The 22993-nt window shown below is 37.8% G+C and overlaps 2 protein-coding genes across 4 annotated transcripts in view; one reads left to right on the top strand and one right to left on the bottom strand.

Annotated features, from left to right (window-relative positions):
- Positions 1-22748, bottom strand: part of LOC127429339 (rho GTPase-activating protein 26-like) — a 138630-nt gene extending 115882 nt beyond the window's left edge. Inside the window, exon 1 of one of the 2 annotated variants that reach the window (XM_051678316.1) lies at positions 22230-22748. In XM_051678316.1, coding sequence (XP_051534276.1) covers positions 22230-22383 — 154 coding nt within the window. In that variant the 5' untranslated portion in view covers positions 22384-22748. The remainder of the gene's footprint in view (positions 1-22229) is intronic. The other variant, XM_051678314.1, reaches the window with a different exon arrangement.
- fgf1b (fibroblast growth factor 1b) overlaps positions 1-22993 on the top strand; it is a 93239-nt gene that overhangs the window by 58095 nt on the left and 12151 nt on the right. The window lies entirely within an intron of this gene.

The raw sequence follows: 22993 nt of genomic DNA on the forward strand, positions 1-22993 counted from the left end.
CTCTTTACATTGCTGCATTCATCTTTCCCTCGATCCTGACTAGTCTCCCAGTTCCTGCCGCTGAAAAACATCCCCACAGCATGATGCTGCCACCACCATGCTTCACTGTAGGGATGGTATTGGCCAGGTGATGAGCGGTGCCTGGTTTCCTCCAGACATGACGCTTGCCATTCAGGCCAAAGAGTTCAATCTTTGTTTCTCATGGTCTGAGAGTCCTTCAGGTGCTTTTTGGCAAACTCCAGGTGGGCTGTCATGTGCCTTTTACTGAGGAGTGGCTTCCGTCTGGCCACTCTACCATACAGGCCTGATTGGTAGAATGCTGCAGAGATGGTTGTTCTTCTGGAAGGTTCTCCTCTCTCCACAGAGAAAAGCTGGAGCTCTGTCAGAGTGACCATCGGGTTCTTGGTCACTTCACCCCCGATCGCTCAGTTTGGCCAGGCGGCCAGCTCTAGGAAGAGTCCTGGTGGTTCCAAACTTCTTCCATTTACGGATGATGGAGGCCACTGTGCTCATTGGGACCTTCAATGCTGCAGAAATGTTTCTGTACCCTTCCCCAGATCTGTGCCTGGATACAATCCAGTCTCAGAGGTTTACAGACAATTCCTTGGACTTCATGGCTTGGTTTGTGCTCTGACATGCACTGTTAACTGTGGGACCTTATATAGACAGGTGTGTCCCTTTCCAAATCATGTCCAGTCAACTGAATTTACCACAGGTGGACTCCAATCAAGTTATAGAAACATCTCAAGGATGATCAGTGGAAACAGGATGCACCTGAGCTCAATTTTGAGTGTCATGGCAAAGGCTGTGAATACTTATGTACATGTGATTTTTTTCGTTTTTTATTTTTAATAAATTTGCAAAGATTTCAAACAAACTTCTTTCACGTTGTTATTATGGGGTATTGTTTGTAGAATTTTGAGGAAAATAATGAATTTAATCCATTTTGGAATAAGGCTGTAACATAACAAAATGTGGAAAAAGTGAAGCGCTGTGAATACTTTCCGGATGCACTGTATATCGGCCGATTAATCGGTTAACGGCCTTTCCATTACCTTGGTTATCTGTATCGGCAAAATCCACTATCAGTTGACCTCTAGCTCAAACAAACAAATCAATAATTAATAGCACCACAGAGCCACAGTGTTTACACCTTTTGGGGAAATTTAACACAAATAGTTGTCTCTGCTTAAGCTGGATTACAAGAACATATTTAAATTAAACACAAAATTATACACATCACCTTTTAGAACTTGTCTAAAGAAAACAGAATTGATAACACTGGAGAATTAACCATTATCCCAACATTGTTTAGTATAATGAGTCATATGTGCAAATTCACACTTGTTATTCTGTCCCCGCACAAAATTGGATGAAACAATAACAAGTTAATGTGAATCAATATTTACAGCCCACCACGTGTGTAACATCTTTTATATGTTCCTCTTAAATAAATAGGCTAAACAATCAAAAATAACCCTTGATGATCACTTGATCTTCCTTCAATTAAAAAAACAGTGATAAAAAAAACATTCTAGTGCTCTATTTGAGATGATACTACCGTTCACAAACATGTACACTAGATGGCTGAGTGCATAGTGTGTAGGTGAACACATTTTAGACGCAATTTAAGAAATATGAGTGAGTCTCTCAAACTCTGGCACCAAAAAGCATCTTTTGGGCCTTTTATACCTTTAAACTCACTGAACTGCAGGAATAATTTCCTGTGCAGGTAGCGACATGCATTTCACGTCCAGCTGGACAGCACTGAAGACATGTGAAGCAATCCAGGAAAACATCTCCTGTGTCCTCTCTCTGCCCTCCAACTCATTAACTTTTATGGTACAGCAGGAGCATGTTAAAATAAGAGCAATTTAATGTGTAACAGAACTTAAGCTGTGGCATACGCACACAATACTTCACACAAGCTGAGCTAGTTTCCAAACCGCACAGGGTTCCTTAAGACCTTACTGCTGTGGCTGACTCTGTAATTAAAAAGCACTGGCAGGGCTTACCAATGAAACCTGCAGGAGTCCCTGAGTCAACACAGGTCATGTTCAAGCAAAGTTCATATAAGTCCACAGACCTGCTTCAAAACAATAAACCCGGAGATCCATCTCCATCTACCTTTGTGGGGGTTCTGTTTCCACATTAAAGGGATAGTTCACCCAAAAACAATTGAAAATACTCAATGCTGCAAATCTGCGTCAACAAATGTACATAAGAAATTCGCAAAGGGAAAATACTTTGTCGTCATAAGTCCAGATTCTTATTGAGATGACTGTATTTTACAGCATGCAGAGGTAAAGTTAGTGTGTTGTAAAAACATCACTAAACCACTATCCTGATTTGTAGCAGTTCATAGAGTGTGTTTTGGTAAAAGAGGCCACTCCATTGTGGAGAAATGAACTAAAACAGGAAGTTGTAGCCAGACAGAATGTGTGTGCGAGACCAATATACTGAGAATGTGGAATTGCGTTTCTGAAACACAACCCATTAGCTGAAGGCTTCACACTTTACAACATGAAATAAGAAAATTATTTCCCAAACCAAAAACATACAATCATCACATAATAAATTGCCTCTATTCCTCAAAGAAGCTGTGAATTACTGTAAGACCTTCAGGCGAGTTTTTTTGCCACTCAACATTCATTTATAATTTTTTTTTTCCTAATTAAAAAATTGTACTCCTTAAGAAATGAATTAATTTAAGTAATTTTGAAACATAATGTATCTATAAAATCATGAACACACATTAAAATGAAGACTCCAGTCATATCAGTAACACTATAAAAGCTGTTTTATTCTACATGGAGAGAGTCCGCACATGGGGGCTGCCATGTTGAGATCACATGACCAGTTGAATACTACTCACTTAATCTCAGTAACCTCCCTGTTATTGGACACTTTCTCTCATGGATTAAATGAATCATGGCTGACTGTGAATACTACATTTCTACAATGACATCAGTAACTGAAAACTATTGCATTTGAATGATGCTGCATCCATGCCACTAGATTTTAGTGTATGTCCAAGACAACATGCATAAAAAAATTACTTAGTGCACATTTAAAGCATTTACATGAATTATTCAGATACTACTGCCAACAACACAAATAAACAGTTTAGAAAGTTTGTGTCGACACGCCCAGTGTAGACAGCCTCAAACCATGGCGTCGAGTCAGCAGAGGCACCCGGTGTAATCAGGATATCAGCACCATTAAACTATCAAACAGTCAAGACATTTGAAACATTCATGAATGGAACTTTATACTTACGTTTTTGATTGGGTCTTTTTAACTGCCCCATCCATCAATAACAGTTCCTTTGCAAAGCTTGAATCATATTATGACTGGTTCACAAGCAATCTACATTGATATGAGCCGCAAAACATGCAATCCATGCTGAAATACGCTGAAGACACATCCACATCCAGTTTCCAGTATTATCCTGAACTGAAATGCACATCGCTGGAAAACGCATCTAAACGGTCAAAGACGTCTATCCAGTGCATGTTTTTATACTCCAACAATTAAAATAGCGCAGATGGGAGAAAGAATGCGTCCATGATGCGTTTGTGCTTAAAACAGCAAGAGGCAGCAGCTGAATGAGAGAGAATAGTTTCTCCTCTTCAGAGTTGTAACTTGACACCGCGTCTTTTAAAAATGGCCCGAGATATGTATCAAGCAGTCAAAGACGTCTGTCTAATGCATGAATATATACCAAAATAATCCAAAATAGTCCAGATGGGTCCACTTTGTTGGAACAATAAAGCCTACGTTCACACCACAGCTGATGTGGCCCAAATCAGATTTTTTTCACTCACATGTGACACAAAAAAGTTGTAGGATGTTGTAGGTTTAAAGAGGACTAAAGTGTAAAAACAACCACAGTAACTTGCCAACCAGTGTTTTGCAACTCTGCTTCTCGCACCACGACCAGTGATCCCCACTGATAGTTTGCTTCACTTGCAAGAGGACATTCTTCAGCGTGTGCTGTAAGAGAAAGGGATCAGGCTGAAAACAGCGCACCTTTTCACTCGCGGCACGTGCCGAAAAATGCAACATTAAAGTGCTAAAGCAACATTTGTGCCATGCAAGGGAAGGTTGAATAACACTTGTTTGGGTGAAGAGCATCAGTAATGCACTGTTGATATTAAGGCCCAATGAGATATTATCCCCTCCCCCCCTTATATTTTTTTAACGTATTTACACAATCCATGTGGGTCAAAATTGTAGGTCGGGAAAGAATGGAATTCAATATTAATACAGAAAAATCACAACCCTGAGTAATAGTGAGGCCACAGTAGGCCTTGTTTGTCCTTCACTCTCAGTTTATGAACTGAAGCACCAGTGAGCGGGGCCAAGGGTGTGATGCTTTTAAGTAGGTGTTGATGTTTTTTCACTGTAGTGGCAGTCATGAATTAATGTACCCCAAATGACATAGGGTAGTCGCGGAAGTAGAGAACGAGGCGTTTTTTCAGGATGTTTCAGTAAATGCTTTTATTGCATTGGGGAACAAGTTTTGAGTTTTGACATTAACAGCATGTTTTTATATTAGTAATGTTGTTTCCTCTTATATGTCAAAATATCAAGGAAAAATGTATTCCTCATGACATGACCCCTTTAAGGCAACATCACTGCTTCTAATGATTAACAACTAATGGAGAGCCTCCATCAAAGAACCTTGACTGATTAATCCGAGTGTTCTCATAATCTCATAGTATATCACAGTATTTCATCATTAAAGAGGATATACCATAATCCTACTAGCAATAATCCAGCTTCACTCATGCTCAACATGACAGACTGAAGTCTACTTAAAGAGAACACAATGTCAGCTCTCATAAATTGCCTCCAGACACGGAGGTCTGAGATTATAGAGCGACAATAATTATCAACCCAGGCTGCCCTAATTTTCCTTTAAAGTCTGCGTGTAACGGAAGTTGTGACCGACTTTACTTCAGTATCATGACGTATTTCCGAGTGAAACGGAATATTGAATAAGAAAAAATAGAGGGCGGGGCTTGATTTAATCCACTGGGAATTGATTGGATCCAGAAAAGTAGGCATTCCATACAGAAATGGTGGCAGATCTGTACGCAAGTTTACAATCAGTTGTGGAGGACTACTTGCTGCCTGACACACCGCTAGCATCCACTTTCGATGGGGAAGAAGTTTGTTTGCAGCAGGTGGAGGAGGACGAGGAGCAGGAGCACACAGAGGATCATTTTATCACGGGAATCAGGCCTTATATTTTTGGGCCAATACCTGCTGAGAGTACTAACAGTGAACTGGATGTGGAGGCTCAGGAGCAAATTCACCCTCAAGAACATCTCGATGTCTCCCAATAATAATGCTAATTTTTCAAAACTAATTGTTATTTGCTAATATTGCTGCAACCTTTATTACATTAACCGGTGTTTAATTACTGCTTTTTGGCAAGGTTTTAAATGGGGTGCATTGTTTAGAACAGTAGCCAAAAACTATGTCTAAATATATAGCTGGCACATAACGCATCTAGCGATGAAAACCGTTTCTGACGAGCTTGCTAGCTAGTTTCACTTATCGTCAAACTTTGTGAGGTACCAACGGTGTACACTGATGGGACAGCCGTATCTGTTAAGGACAGATATTTCAAAAACCCCATTTCATGTTCTGTCCAATTTTTAAGGCATTCGCTGGTGAAATGCCACAAACACAACCGCGACCTCTCTGATATCCCTCCTTCTTCGGAATGCAAAATATCAAACCACTGGGCCCGTGACCAGGGTATTTAGGGGATTGGGAAAAGGGTTTTGGGAGAGCCATAACCTAAAACGCATCTCCTCGCCATCTCTGTTTGTTATGCATCTTTTTTACTCGCTGTCAAAGCTCAATGCAGACTGGTGGTTGGAGGAGTGTGGTTAAAGGAAGTTCTGCCTAAGCCGTCAAACTGATACTAACGAAGCTAATTTTCAGATTTTGATTGAAGATTACGAAGACAAACTATTTTTTTCTGTGGATTAACTTGCACGGATGAATTGTTCACCACAAGACTAGTAATGTGCACAACAAAGTAAATAGGGTCCATTTTGATTACATGCGGACTTTAAACTCACTCCAAATGGAGAACAAACCATGCAAACACACATACACACACACTAGGCTGTTTCTTTGTTTCACATGATATGTTAATCTGTATGTGTAGTGTAAAAACAAACTCATTCACCAAGAGGAAACATGCTCTATATCCCTCCACTTCCTGTGAAACTCTTTGCAATGTGTGAATTATACAATGAATGACCTTCAGTGGGGTTCAACTTTTTGAAAGGAATTAGTGCTGGCGATATATTGAATATTAACGATATAATCGAGATGATTTTGCTGACGATGTAAAATTGACCAGTTTCGTGAATATCGCGATGATTTTAATGTGCTTTAATTTGGCCATTAAGTTTCATAAAGAGCACATCAGTAGACTAATTTCACGATCCTCCAGGGCTGCACAATTAACCAAAATTACATAAAAATGGCGAGTTGGTCATATGTGATAATTAATCCACAAAAGGCTGTGATTTAAAGACAGATAACACGGTCTGTGTGTGATTCAGAACAAACCAGTGACACGCTGATCTGTGTGCACGCGCATGGCGGCACTCTCAGATCAGTTCACGTGCATTGTGAAATCAAAGTAATGCAGGTTCAAGCATTCGCACAATTCCAAACATTAGTAACCGCTACAAGTTATTATACAAATCTACAAACACGGCATCATATAACAAAAAAGGAGGAGATTACAGCGTTTCAGGAAATGCGGAACATTGTAATCTGTCAAATACACATTGCCTTTTCTGTGTCAAAATAAAAGCTCCTTGTGAAGTTGCAGTGAATACGACAGCACTTTCGGTGTCAAAATAAAACCCCCAGGTGGAGGTGAAGTAAACAGGGCAGAAATATATTATTTTTGTATAACGCAAATCTAATATTCAGAATAATAATGATAATTCAGCATTATATTATAAAAATCAACCTGACGTGTCCCACAGTAATAATTTAGTATTATGCAATGTTCAACTGGGGTTTCAAAAATAAGTCAGTGAAGTAGCTTTGCACTCCTTGTTCATTCATAAAAATGTATTATTAAAAACATTTGAAGGATATTTTAAATAATTAATATTTTAAATAATGCTTTTTATTAAGCTACTATGTATAATTTTAAATGAAATCTAAATATAAATTGCATATCAATGGAAATTATTGAATTTCATTCTCCCTTGTGTTTATTTTATGAAAAACTAATTATTTTTAAATAGATTTTTATTTAATGTCTTTAAAATATTGAATCTACTTGGCTATAAAGGCTGTTTGGATGAAATCAGAATCAGAATCAGCTTTATTGCAAAGTATACTTACACATACAAGGAATTTGTCTTGGTGACAGGAGCTTCCAGTGTACAACAATACAAAAACAATACAAAAACAGCAGCAAGACATAGATAATAATAAAAAATAAAAAATAGTTATACACATACGTACATACACACAGACACATATACATACATACACACATACACATACATAGTGCAATCTAATACAAATCTGTTATCTGTTATGTACAGTGCAAATACAAATCTGTTTTGTACAGCGCAAATGTTTTGTTTTGTTTTTACCCCAGAGGAATGAAATGGCAGAAAGGTTGGATGTGTTGGATAAATATAAAAAAAGACTAAACTGTGTATTGCACAAAGTTATTGCTCAATGGGGCAATTTAACTGTTCATGAGATGGATAGCCTGAGGGAAAAAACTGTTCCTGTGCCTGACGGTTCTGGTGCTCAGAGCTCTGAAGTGTCGGCCAGAAGGCAACAGTTCAAAAAGGTAGTGGGCAGGGTGAGTGGGGTCCAGAGTGATTTTTCCTCACTCTGGAAGTGTATAGCTCTTGAAGGGGGGGCAGGGGGCAACCAATAATCCACTCAGCAGTCCGAATTGTCCTTTGTAGTCTTCTAATCTCTGATTTCATAGCTGATCCAAACCAGACAGTTACTGAAGTGCAGAGGACAGACTCAATGACTGCTGAGTAGAACTGTATCAGCAGCGCCTGTGGTAGGTTGAACTCCCTCAACTGGTGAAGGAAGAACAACCTCTGATGGGCCTTTTTCACAATGGAGTCAGAGTGTGTCTCCCACTTCAGGTCCTGTGAGATGGTAGTGCCCAGGAACCTGAATGACTCCACTGCTGCCACAGTGCTGTTTAGAATGGTGAGGGGGGACAGTGTTGGGGTGTTCCTCCTAAAGTCCACAATCATCTCCACCGTTTTGAGCGTGTTCAGCTCAAGGTTGTTTTGACTGCACCAGATAGCCAGCTGTTCAACCTCCCTTCTGTATGCAGAGTCATTGTCATCTCGGATGAGGCCGATGACAGTGGTGTCGTCTGCAAACTTCAGGAGCTTGACAGAGGGGTCCTTGTCGATGCAGTCATTGGTGTAGAGGGAGAAGAGTAGTGGTGAGAGCACACATCCCTGGGGGGCACCAGTGCTGATTGTACAGGTGCTGGAAGTGAGTTTCCCATCTCACAAGCTGCTGCCTGTCCGTCAGAAAGCTGGTAATCCACTGACAGACAGACATGGGAAAAGACAGTTGGTGTAATTTTTTCTGGCGTATAGCTGGGATGATGGTGTTGAAAGTAAGGATGTGCGAGACTAGTCGACTAAACGGTTCTGATGCTGCTAGTCGACACTGGAATTACTAGTCGGTTAATATTTCCCCCCATTAAACTGATCATCATTTTTACACATTTACGTTTGGCTTTATATTTTTACAGAGGCTGCACTTAAATTACTGTCATATTAATGTTACATATTTTAAATAGAATTAATAAAACAAATATTATTTAAAAAAGAGGATATCTGGTGCAGATACAGAGTTTAATTTCACCTCAGGCTGCGGGTGCGTCTTCCCTCTCTCTCGTGGCGCACAGGAAAATGTCCTCTCGCTAGACAAGTAAACTAGGCAAAGTAGTTATGAAATCACTTTGGTGGTGCGGGAATCGGCTTTCCAAATGTTTGAAAGTCCCTAAGGATGTTTTGACATTTGAGTCTTCTTTACATCTGTGCGTGCTTGTACGTTATTTTTCCGCTGAGCAGGCATTTTCAAGCGCAGGATAGCCGCCTCAGGTGAGACAAGTCCCATCTTTCACCAGACCATGTCGACGTGTTAATTTTACTCATCAAAAAATGTATGCTTTTGAGTAAGTAGCCTAGAAAATAACTGTTTTAGACTAGGTACGCAATTTTTTTTTATCTGCTGATTAAGAAGGCTATTGTCAACGAGGTGCCGACTGCTTAACGTGTTAAACTATCTTTTATTCTGTGTTCACATCATGTTTAGAATACATTAGGTTTATTGCAGGCTACATCACAGGCCTATTTTTTCTGTCCTATAGCAAATTTTTATTTATTTTTTTACATCGTAACTGTTTTTGGTTAACGTTTTTTACCCAACAGCTGTCATATTAGATCAATGGCTAATGCATGACTGCACGTCCTGAAATATGGCACATTTTAGCGCATTTTTTTCTCTCTCATAGATTTGGCTTAGTCTACCTGTTAATTATTTTCAACAATGTCCTAACTGTTTTAATATGTTAAGTAACTTACTTTGTGATTTCCGTTTAGAACAGGCTTTTAGGGTTGTTCCATTGATCCTACACTATTCATTCAATTGTTTTCAATAAATAAACCTGTATTCGCTAAAGGTGAATGCGTGTCATGTTCTATATTTAATGTACAGTGATCATAATTCAAGGCGAGCATGTCGCAGATAAATGCCCCTTTTCAGTGGAATTTAGCATCGGATTTGGAATAGATTAAGTATTTTACATGGGTTGCATAAAAACATTGTTTTTTTTTTTTTTTTTTACTGTTTTCTGAAGGTTGGTTTCTCTTTAGACTAGTCGACTAGTCGGTTACAAAACTTCCGTTTAAACAACAGTCAAATTAGTCGTAGCGCACATCCCTAGTTGAAAGCTGAACTGAAGTCCACAGAAAGGATGCTTGCATATGTCCCTGGTCTGTCCAGATGTTGCAGGATATGATGCAATCCCATGTTGACTGCATCATCCACAGACCTGTTTGCTCGATAAGCAAATTGAAGGGGATCTAGAAAGGGTCCAGTGATGTTCTTCAGGTGGGCCAACACCAGTCTCTCAAATGATTTCATGACCACAGACGTCAGGCCGACAGGTCTGTAGTCATTAAGTCCTGTGATTTTTGGTTTCTTTGGGACAGGAATAATGATTGGGCATTTGAAGCAGCATGGGACTTCACACTGCTCCAGTGATCTATTGAAGATCTGTGTGAAGATGGGGGCCAGCTGGTTTGCACAGGATCGAAGACACGCTGGTGAGACGCCATCTGGGCCTGAAGCTTTCCTCATCTTTTGTTTCCGAAAGACACGGCTCACATCATCTTCACAGATCTTAAGTGCAGGTTGAGTAGCTGGAGGGGGGAGGAGGGGGGTTGCAGGAGGTGTTGGTGTTTGTGTGAAGTGAAGGTCAGAGTGGGTGTGGGGTGTGAGATTGGGCCTTTCAAATCTGAAGTAGAACACATTCAGGTCATCAGCCAGTTGTTGGTCTGCCACAGGGTTGGGGTTAGGAGTCCTGTAATTTGTGAGTTGTTTCATGCCACTACACACTGATGCAGGGTCGTTAGCTGAAAACTTGTTTGTGATCAGAGTGTCCCAAAGCTCCTCTAGGGACAGAGCGATATGCATCCTTTATTGTTGTGTAACAATGATCCAGTATATTTCTGTCTCTGGTTGGGCATGTAATGTGCTGTTTGTATTTGGGCAGTTCACGTGTGAGATTTGCTTTGTTAAAATCCCCAAGAATAATAATAACTGAGTTCGGTTATTGTTGTTCCGTGTCTGTGATTTGATTTGATCAGCCAGCTGTTGCAGCGCGACATTCAAACACGCATTTGGCACGATATACACACTCACCAGAATAAACGAGGAAAACTCCCGCGGCGAGTAGAAAGGCTTACAGTTAATAAAGAGCGCTTCCAAATTAGGACAGCACATCCTCTTTAACGCTGTTACATCTGTACACCAACTTGTAATGTAAAAAAGCATGTAAAAGCATGTTCCACCGCCTCTCATTTTCCCTGTTAACTCCGCGATGCGATCCGCTCTGATCGCTCGGAAGCCCGGCAGATGTAACACGCTGTCCGGAATGGCTTCACTCAGCCAGGTTTCTGTGACGCACAAGGCAGCAGAGGTTGAAAAGTCCTTGTTTGTGTGGGTGAGGAGATGTAGTTCGTCCGTTTTGTTAGGAAGAGAGCAGAGATTCGCAAGATGAATGCTCGGCAGCGTTGTTCGAAAGCCCCGCCGACGGAGTTTGACCAGCGCACCAGCTCGTCTTCCTTGCCTGCATCTCCTGAACAACAAAGCCGTGCCTCTAAAACTAAAATGTCTAGCAAAACATCTGAATATTCAAAAACCAGGAAAAGACTGTCTGGTATAAGCTGTCGAATTTTCAGCAGTTCGTCTCTGGTAAAACTGAATGGAAAAAGATTACTAAACACAGGACAAACAAACAAAAACAACAAAACAATAGGAGCGCTCCACACCGAGGTGGCCATACGTGGCGCCATCATGATAAATGATGGTTCCTCGGATTTTAAAAAAAACAACTTTTTAGCCATTTTAGAGCAAATACATAATTATCGAGATATATTTCGAATATCGTCAATAAGCTGAAAAATACAGAGATATAATTTTTTAAGACATTTTTCAGGGGTCAGTCTGTTGAGGTTTGTCCAACCCAGTTGAAGCCTGTTGTTTGTGAATGAGTCACAGCTCAACAACTATAGCAGCTTTGGGGTCATCTATCAAACACTGCTGACAGCAGTGACACAGTGATGTTGAGCAGCCATTTATGTTGTTGTAGAGAATAGGGCTGAACGATTAATCAAAATAAAATCGAAACCAAGATTATCAAACCGCAAAGGCTGCAATTTAATTAAATGAATATATAGTCCGCACATGCTTACTAAATGTGCGCAGCTCTGTTCTCTGTAGTGTTACACATATTCAGTTTACAGTGCCCTAGATTCACTAAGTGTGCATTTGTGTAATTCCAAACTAGTAAAAATGCTAACTTTTGATATTTGTAAATTAGTTTTCATGAGTAAGAAAGACTTTCAAATAGTGCTGTCAGTCGATTACTATTTTTAATCACGATTAATCGCATAATTGTTTTGTAGTTAATTGTGATTAATCACAGATTTTAAAAGTGCTGAAATTCGGCACTATATATTAGGTCTGGGCGATATGGCAAAAAACAAAAACGTGATTTTTTTTTTATCAAACTTATGGAAGATTCACAATTCAATTTTTTCACCTTTTAAATGTACTCCAACATGATTCAAACTGTGTGTTCCTTATTAGAATGCAAAGCAACCTGGTCAGAGAAATCCAAGTTCTTTTCATTATAGGAAACAAAGGTGTGCAAGAAAAATTTACAAATGCACCACATTGGGGAAGATGTCAGCAGAGGGCAAATGTAAAATAAATTAAAATCTAATAAACCCAGATGTGGGAGCGGCGGATGTTTGATTCTCCCATATATAGCCTCTCCATGATTTGAAATGAAGTGCCCATAACTGTCACGTAACTAACGCTTTTTTATGGGTAAAAAGAAAAGGAGACCGTTCATCAACATGCGCACGCCGAGGCCAGTTATGGTCTTAAATCGGTGTATACCTGCATGATGGACGAAGCTGAGCTACAGTCGCACTGGGAATATTACCACTGTCTTTTATATCAGTCTCCGAGTTGTTAACCTGCCATGTTCATTTGGAGCGCACCACAAACGTGCAGCTGATCAGATTGGGAGTGGCATTAAGACAAGCGCTATGAATTCTTTTTCTCTTCCTTGTTCAGCCTTAGGTGGATTTACAACTTATTTAACTTTAGCATTTGCAATATGTTTTGTAAAATCTCAATTTCTCGATATAAAAAAAAAAAAAACATTAAAAATCGATCGTGTCAAAACACAAATTCAAATTAATCTGAAAAATCTGAAAAACTGCCCAGCCCTGCTATATATACTTCTTTTCCTGTCGAAATGCATTTATTTCTATCGTGGGAAAAAAAACAAACAAAAAAAACAATATGCAAAAATATAACGCTTTATTAACATTTTCCAAACAAATCCTTCCACAATATAAAGATAGAAATGCACTAAAATATCACCAAGTCTAAGTGGGAGTTTGACAAATTAAAATAAACTAGTCCCCACATAAATTGCATTTTCATTGCAATGGGCATTAAATCTCTTAAACTCAAATCCTCCACAATATTAATCTGCCGGCAGACTGTGGCTATCCACTTTCTTACAGCAGTCTTGAAGCTGCATTCATGATTCGTGTCAGGGTGTCTAACGCTGATTTGAACTCCACATGAAAAACGCTTGCAGAAAAAAAAACATCTAATTCTGCATTTTGGTGATAATTAAGACTTGACGTGCTTCTGTGGTAGTTAAAATATTTCTTACATAGGCTGAAAAATACTTGATTTCTATTGTACATCAAATAGCATTAAGAGGTCCTTTCCCATCATTTTATCATGGAACCGCTGTTCTGTGTGTGAAGAGATTCTTTTATTTACTGAGATAACAAACTCCGCGGCTCTATCATAGGAGAGAGCGTAACAGTCAACTAGCGTGTTACGACAGTACCGCCCATAGAATGTCTATGGGACCGCCATATTTTGCTATTTTATGCTGAGCTTGTATAAGGGCTCTGGTGTGTGTGTGTGTGTGTGTGTGTGTGTGTTTGTGGTGTGTGCGTCAGTGTAATGACTCCAGACGGACACATTACAAAGGTTCCTCCCTTCCAACCAATACGTTAATCGCAATTAAGAAAAATTAACATGTTAAACTTTTTTTTCATTAATCATGTGTTAACGTTAATTCTGACAGCTCTACTTTTAAAATATATTTAAATGCTCTTCAGTTTCTTGATATCTGAAATCCATTTCCATAAATGGATATAAATAAGCAATCCATTTACAAATAAAAAAAATTAGCATTTTTACTAGCTGTAATTCAGTTGATGATACCAGGAATGGGTATTTGCACTAGTAACAATGTAATTATTATTTTTTTAAACAATGTTCACTAGTAAAAAGTGCATTGCTGATATCTGAAATTGGAATTTCAACTAGTAAGAAATTAATATAGATATCTGTAATTGCGTTTTAAACAGGAGTGAATGACAGATCATTGTGAGATTCTACTAGTAAAAATGCAGTTACCGAAATAAACAATTACGCTTTTTACTAGATGAAATTCCATTTTTGATATCAAGAATGGGTATTAGCACTAGTAACAATGTAATTATTGTTTTAAAAAATAATAATGTTCACTAGTAAAAAATGCATTGCTGATATCTGAAATTGCGTTTTGAACAGGAAAGAATGACAGATCATTGTGAGATTCTACTAGTAAAAATGCAGTTACAGATATCAAAAACTACACTTTTTACTAATTCCATTTTTTTATATCAAGAATGGGTATTCCTACATGTAATGGTGTGATTTTTTATATCAAGTAGGGCTGAAACGATTAGTTGTTGTTATCGACAACGTCGACAATAAAAAATTGTCGACAAAAATTTTTGTTGTCGAATAGTCGTTTGATGTAATTTAACGTAACATGAGATCACATTAAACTCTAATGATGGCGCGCAAGTGCAGCACTGCAGTTCACGCCTGACTAAGGAGAGGAAGAATTACACCGCTCACAGTCCAGATGCACTCTAAACTTTCCAAACAGCTTCAGGTGATGTAGATCGCAAAGTATGAGGGAATTATACAAAAATACCAAATAAGTAAATACAGAAGCACACTCGTTGTGGAATAAGTGGAAAAACTTGCGTATCGAGCATCTTTATTACATCTTAAATGCAGTTATATTTAATGCGTTATAGCTTTAATAAAGTTCAAATAATACGGAAGCAGATCATGTAAATAACTACAAACTCTGAAACTGGCATTTCTCTGTGCAGTCAGCGCCTCTTCTATGAGTTGCGCAAATGTCCCCATCTAAGGGGCAGAGATAGAAACTGCACCCGGCTGATGCACACTCTGTCACGGGGACGCTCATCCCTCGTGTGCGCACTCTTAATGAGAGCTAGATTATAACGTGATGGCTCACGACTTATTGAATCATAATATACTGTATGTGTCACTGTGCATTTCTTATCATGAAAAAAATTGGCAATACGCAGCTTTATTAATAAGAGAGCGTTTGTTTTTTTTGTGAGTTAAAGATGGATTGAAGTGAACAGAAAGGTGAGAGAGGTTCGCTTTAGCAGTGATACTGCAGATGAAAAAATTTTATCTGAGAATGTTGAATATAATATTAAAAATACAAATATTTAAAAATATCTTAAAACCCTTTAAAAAAAGATGCATTCACCTGAGAAGCAGCATATAAGATATTTAGACTTGCTTTTAGAGAATAGATCTTGAATATAAGTATATTTAAGTCTTTACTGCACTCGCAGAAGTATAACCAAGTGAAAAAATACATTTATATACAAAATATACTTATATTTAAGATACATTCTCTTAAAGCAAGTCTAAATATCTTACGTATATGTTGCTTCTAAAGTATATTGTATCTTTAAGGATTTTTAGACAATTTTAATTGGAAAACAAGACAAAAACACTTGATAACAATAGGATTTTTTGCAGTGAATTTCTTTACTGAATTAAATGTAATAAAAAAAAATTCCCTTTAATTCAGTGAATGTCAATTAGAGATATTTTTAAAAGGTGATTTTGTCCTCTTTATTGTTAGTATGTTTAATACAACCGTTTAAGTCGGGCACAAGCTGAATAATCAGTTAAGAGCTAATGATTAATCGTTGCAATAATTGCCGAATAGTTGAATAATCGTTCTAATAATCGTTAGATTAATCGATTATCAAAATAATCATTATTTGCAGCCCTATCAAATATTTTACTAGTGCAAACATAATTATAACAAAAATTAGAATTTTCACTAGTAGTATTTCCATTGCTGATATTTAGAATTAGCATTTTAACTAGTGAAAACTAAATTATAGATATCTGTTTTCATATCCTGCACATGATTAAATGTAAATTCGGTTTGCCATATCCTATTTGAAAAAGAGAAAGGGTAGACTGGTAGGGAACTCTACATTGCTGCAAACACAAGCAACGTGAAACTAAGTTACAAGAGTTTGAATCATCTGCCCTTTGGACAAAACTTACACAAATTCTTAATGACCCAGAATCCTAAACATGACTGCAATGACACTGGTACACATTAACTTAATATCTTATATAATATAATGTAATGTAATGTAATGTGATATAATATAATATTTTATAATGTAATAAAGTATATTTATAATAATTAATATATTATAGGTTTGTACCCAGACAATTACATGGGTGAAAAAATCCCATGGACATTCAGGAGGGGATCCAAGTGATATCTATGCGATCTATTGACTTGGGATACTAAGCAACCACCTAGCAATCACCCAGAGTACCCTAGCAACCACCCAGAACATCCTAGGAACCTCACAGCAACATGCTGAAAACCACTTAAAACTTTTTAAAAATCTATAGTTATTTTTGTCTTTTACTACAGGTAAAGATAACATACTAAAAAGCATAACAGCTAATACTGCCCTTAAATGCATTAAAAAAATTATTACTTGCTTTGCAAATGAAAAAATCCTTCCTCAGGCAATTTGGGTGTTGCCAAAACATCGCTGAGAACATTTCCTTATACGCTCTATAAGAACCCCACTTAACTCACCATCATAATAAAATATTACTCTGGGATGACCAGAGTGCTATTCTAGACAAAAACAAATGTTAGAGGTCTTGCCCTGAAAATTATTGTTGTTAAAGCTGTTGATTCCAATGTTAGAAGTCGAATCAAAAGTAAGGTTTTTCCGGGCTACATGACTTTATACCACAAAAGCCAAGGGATTTGAAGCTGGTTTAAATTCGGAAGTTGGGACACACCTTATGTCTTAGGACATGTCTCATGGTTTTACACACTGTAAATTGACGAAAGCCCATTTGCTTTCAAGTCAAACTGACTGTGAGTTCCAGTACACTCTCATTCAGCTGGGGCCAGTGTGTTTGTTTTGAAAGGAAATGGGGAGTGAAGTGGGAATTTCAGGCAGTGTGTATAACTGATGGAGGTCGTGTGACAGAACAGATTCTCTACGGGCAGATATAGTGGACACTTAAGCCACATTTAAAAATGTATGAATGTCATTGAACTATAAAACAAAACAACAAACCAATTGGCATTTACTTTAAAGAGCAACAATTTTGAAGTTTGTTAGGTTTAAAATAAAACCAATAGATATAGTGCTAAAAATGAAGACAAAAGTATTGTGGAACTTTCTTGTTATCAAATGTTATTGTAGCATGTCCATAGTAAATGTGATGAATACATTTGTGGTTATTCTGCAAGGACACCTGTAAAGGGCACAAATGTATAATAATATATAATAATTAATATAATATTATAGTAATAGAATAATATAATATTCAAGTTGACTGGGTTCCAAAAAATAATTATGATGAATAGTGGGCTGAGACTCTATCACAAAGTGGACAAAAACATTCAGGTACACAGTGGAAAGGTACAAAGTGAATAAGACTTTTGTTTTTTTCACGTTTCACTGTTTTATTTGTATATTTGTGGCTAAAGTGAAAAAGGTCTGAGTTTGGTTCTTTTTAAGAGGACTAAAATGTAAACCCTCAAAGAGTAGCCCAAGTCTTTTCATTACAGTATAACATGGGAAAAATATGATAAAATTTTGGTCAAAAAGAATTTTTTTGTTTATCATATCGCTGTTCAAATCACAATATTGTTCTAAGTAATCGCAATTTGAATTTTAGTCCAAATCGTGTAGCCCTAGTCCCAGATGTAATAAATTCAGGTCCTAAATATAATAAAGGCCCTAAATGTAATAATAACTGGTGCTAAATGTTATAAAGGCCCTTAAAGTTATAAATGTCCTAGATGTAATAAATTGTGTTCCTTACTGTAATAAAGGTCTTAAATGTAATGTAAATGTAATAATGTTGGGTCCTACTGTAAATATATACAAACATACCACTGTGTTTGGTATATTTTAGGAAACCTAGTTTAAGTGTTTGTTTGCATTTATTAGTAATTACCTAGATACAGTTGCAAGGAAAAGTATGTGAACCCTTTGGAATTAGCAGGTTTTCTGCATTAATTGGTCATAAAATGTGATCTCATCTTCATCAAAGTCACAAGTATAGACAATCACAATGTGCTTAAGCTAACAACACACAAACAATTATAATCTTTCATGTCTATATTAAACAAATCCCATTAAACATTCACAGTGATGTGGAAAAAGTAAGTGAACCCTTGGATTTCATAACTGGACAATCCTCCTTTGGCAGCAATAATCTCAACCAAGTGTTTCCGGTAGTTGCGGATTAGACCTGCACAACATTCAGAAGGAATTCTGGACCATTCTTCCTTACAGAACTGTTTCAGCTCAGCCATATTTTTGGGATGTCTGGTGTGAACGGCTCTCTTGAGGTCACTCCACATCATCTTTATTGGGTTAAGTTCTGGGCTCTGACTGGGCCACTCCAAAAGGTGGATTTTCTTATTTTGAAGCCATTCTGTAATGGATTTACTTCGAAATTTAGGGTCATTGTCCTGCTGCATCACCCAACTTCTACTGAGCTTCAGCTGGTGCACAGCCACCCTGACATTATCCTGTAGGATATCTTTATTAACTTGGGAATTATTTTTTCCCTCGATGATGGAAAGCAGTCCAGGCCCCAAAGCTGCCCCCCAAATCATGATTCTCCCTCCACCGTACTTCACCGTTGGGATAATGTTTTCATGTTGGTATGTGGTGCCCCTTTTTACGCTGTGTGTTCTTCCCAAATAATTCAACCTTAGTTTCAACAGTCCACGAAATAGTTTCCTAGTAGCGTTGTGGAGTGTCAAGATGGTCTTTGGCAAACTTCAGGCGTGCAGCAATGTTTTTGTTGGAAAGCAGCGGCTTCCTTCTTGGTGTCCTGCCATGGACACCATGGCTGTTTAATGTTTTCAGTATAGCAGACTCATGAACAGAGATGTTAACCAGTTCCAATGATTCCCTCAAGTCTTTATCTGTCACTCTAGAGTTCTTTTTTTTACCTTAAGGCATGTCGATGTGGTTCAGGTGGCAGACAGTACACACACAAAGTTACCAAGTTTTTTTCCCTTCTTCAAGAAGGAAAAAGGCTAGAGTAAATAATATATGTCCATTGATAATGATTTGGGTCGAATTTAATGGAAAATATGCGAGTTGCGCTCCGTAGCGCAACAATTTTAGCAGCATCCAGAGTCATAGGTTGGCGCTGCCCACTTATGGCAGTGTGTGTACATTTATAGAAAACAATTGTTTCAAATTTTAGAACGCACCATGTTGTCCGCCAGACGTGTCCGGTGTGCAACCCCCTTTAGTCACCTTGGCTAGAAGGCCACTTCTAGGGAGAGTACCCACAGTGCTAAATCATCTCCATTTATAGACAATTTGTTTAACTGTGGACAGATGAATATCTAAGCTCTTTGAGATAACTTTGAAACCCTTTCCAGCTTTATGCAAAGCAGCAATTCTTGATCGTAGGTAGGGCTGCACAATTAATCGAAATAAAATCGGAATCGCGATATGACCTCATGTGATTATTAAATCGCAAAGGGCTGCAATTTTAATAAATAAATAAATAGTCTGCTCACTTCAAAGTTTATTTGCACTGATCCGTCTGGTCTATATTAAGTTAGAGCATTATTACAGTGTTTTCAGAGCGGTTCTGTGCTCCACAACTCCATCTCATGCTTAGAGTAACAGATGAGTTCGGTTCCGTTTGCTTGCATGCGCTAAGCGCTTTATTTTCACTAAACCAACGCGTCCTGCGTGAAGCGGTCTTTATTATCATCTGTGGTAGCAGCATCTCAGTCTCAGGTACAGGTATCATTATAAAAACATGGAATACAAGATGGGGTATAATTCAAACATCTTTATTAAATGATTACTGAGCAAACAGCATTAACAGTAGCACCTGTAGAGTCCACAAACAAGCACTCTTCCTCTATTCTCATGTCATTTGTTTACATCACGAGAGAGCGTGTCACACTTACTACACTCCCAGCGGCAAAATATGAAAGCTGAACTAATATTACCAACATCCAACAAAATGAAAAAGAAGGAACATACATATAATAAATCTATATAAATTATTTAGATACTATAATATAAATAATTGTTAAATGAAATATAATAAAATAATGAATAAAAATTATTAAATAAAATGGTGACAAACTAACCAAAACTTTTGCTTTAAGTTTAATTACACCAATGGGTTATCAGTTCAACTTCACTTTGATATTAAGCCTCATTCTTTAGGACTATCTTATCAACAGTAAAGAGAATAGTTTTTAATAAGCCTACTTGTTTTTAAGGACTAAAGAGTAAAATGGAATATTTTGTGTTTATTTAATTATTCCACCAACCAACAGTATTTTTGACAGCAAAAACTAGGCAACAACTATGGTATTACCAACAGGGAAATTCAGTTAACAGTGACATTGAGCAGAAAGCTTACATATAACCAGTTTTGACAGAGCTGCTGATAAAAAGTTAAATGTTCAGCATCAGACGATTAGATGAAAAGAAAACTGAAGATCGGTATTGGATGTTAAAATCCTGATTGGAGCATCCCTAACATTCAAGTTGAGTGGTTTCAAAAATGAATGATTATGATTAGTGGGCTGAGATCCTGTAAAAAAATGGACACAGGTACACAGTGGATGGGTAAAATTTGAATATGAAGACTGTTTTTTTCTTTGTTTCGCTGTTTATATATTTATTTGTTTGTAGGTGAAGTGAAAAAAAGGTCTCAGTTTGATTCTTTTTAAGAGGACTCAAGTGTGAAAACCCCAGTAGCCTTTTGGCAGTTGAACATGTGAAAAACATAAAATAATAATAATAATAAAATATTGTCTATCATAATCGCAGTTTGTTTTTTTGTCCAAATCATGCAGCTCATAATCGTAGGTCTTCTGAGATCTCTTTTTTGCGAAGTGTGGTCCACGTCAGCAGATGCTTCTTGTGAATAGCAAACTCAAAATGTTTGGGTGCTTTTTATAAGTCAAAGTAGCTCTAACCCACACCTCCAATTTTGTTTCTTTAATTGGACGCCAGGTTTGCCAACTCCTGACTCTAATTAGATTTTGTTGATGTCATTAGGGGTTCACAACCTTTTTAAAACCTACACTGTGAATGTTTGAATGATATATTAAATATGTACAAGAACAATACAATAATGTGTGTGTTATTAATTAAAAACGGATTGTGTTTGTTCATTACTGTAACTTAGATGAAGATCAAACCAGATTTTAAGACGAAATGATACATAAATGCAGGTAATTCCAAAGAGTTAATATATTTCTTCTTGCCACTGTATAATGTTTATGCACTCATTTTAGATAGCTAATGATAGCCAGTGTAGTGATATTAGTATTGTTGATGAAAGAAGGTTAAATGGTACAGTTTATCTATTGTACATACAGTTCAGTATGGTTATTACATTAGGGACAAAAAGTTATTCAATTTAGGGCTTGTATTACAATTAGGACCAATTTTTTTTTTTTTCTGCCCTCTACACACCTGTGTGAACTTGATGGGAACTGACTACATCCTGTACATCAACAAATTACATGGAGACCAGCTCAGAAAAGTGAAGTTTGTTTTGAATAAAAGTTTAGCATTATTTCTTTGCAGATGCCACTTTGGTTTACTATTATGTTTTCTAATGAAATAACAGCCAGACATTTTACTTTCGGGGACAACTGTAAGCTATTTCAACTTATAAGTGATACATTATTGAAATGAATGGTGACTTTTTTTCAAACACCACCACACTTAAAATATCAGTCACTGTACAGTAGTTATAAAGCAAGAATAATATTACAGCACACTGTTCTGTCATGTTTTCAAAGAAAGCAACACTAGCTGGCTGTATATGAATAAAAAAACAGATTGTTTATTAATCTGTAACAGTCTGTTTATTACACAAGACAACAAAGTACATGCAACTATGATGTAATGCCCCACAACAAGACCACACTCATAGACAAACAAACTATATCTTACTTTTCAGTGCTTGAATTAAAGCTTTCCCATCCTTAATAAGCTCCTTGATGAACTTGTTGGTCTTCTCCAGCTCCAGTTCATGAGACTTGAGCCTCTCTCGGAATTGCGGGCTGTCCAAATAACAGTCGCTGAACTCTAGAGCAGGCAATCCCATACTTACTCCAACTCCAAAGCCAAAACAATGTAATGCAGGGAGTGCAATGCAGTGCAGTTGAGCTGGATGCAAAGAACCTTCAACTAATTATAAACGGCATATGAGTGGAAACTACATAGCTCTGCTCGGAAACGGATGCTGCCTCAAAAAAATCCCAAATGCATCCCAAAGCACTATAAATGCCACTCCGCAGAAACAAATGAGCGCAAAACCTATTTTGGCGTGATCTGTCAGTCAAGTGCTTCCAAAGAATTGTCGCGCGCCTCTCATGACGACGGCGTCATACTGCTCCTCCCTAATTATGATGATAAGACAAAACGCGTTAATTGCGAGTTCCTGCTTGGGCGTTTAAAACGCGCTACTCATTCTTCAGCTTCGGCGTCCGTTCCAACCTACCGTGAAGCGGATAATCCCATGATTGACAGGTCTTTCGGCCAATAGCGTTGTGGGATTCCAATGTGGGCGGCCTGAGAACGCAAAACGCACGCTTTGTATTTGAGAGGCTGGGAAACTGATTGGTCGGATGGTCAAGCGCGATGACGTCACGGCGATGCGGGGATTTCATGTTTCAGTTTAAAAATTGGTCTCATCTTTTTCATAGGAACTAAAG

This window comes from Myxocyprinus asiaticus, chromosome 38, assembly GCF_019703515.2.
Source record: "Myxocyprinus asiaticus isolate MX2 ecotype Aquarium Trade chromosome 38, UBuf_Myxa_2, whole genome shotgun sequence".
Taxonomy (NCBI): Eukaryota; Metazoa; Chordata; class Actinopteri; order Cypriniformes; family Catostomidae; genus Myxocyprinus; species Myxocyprinus asiaticus.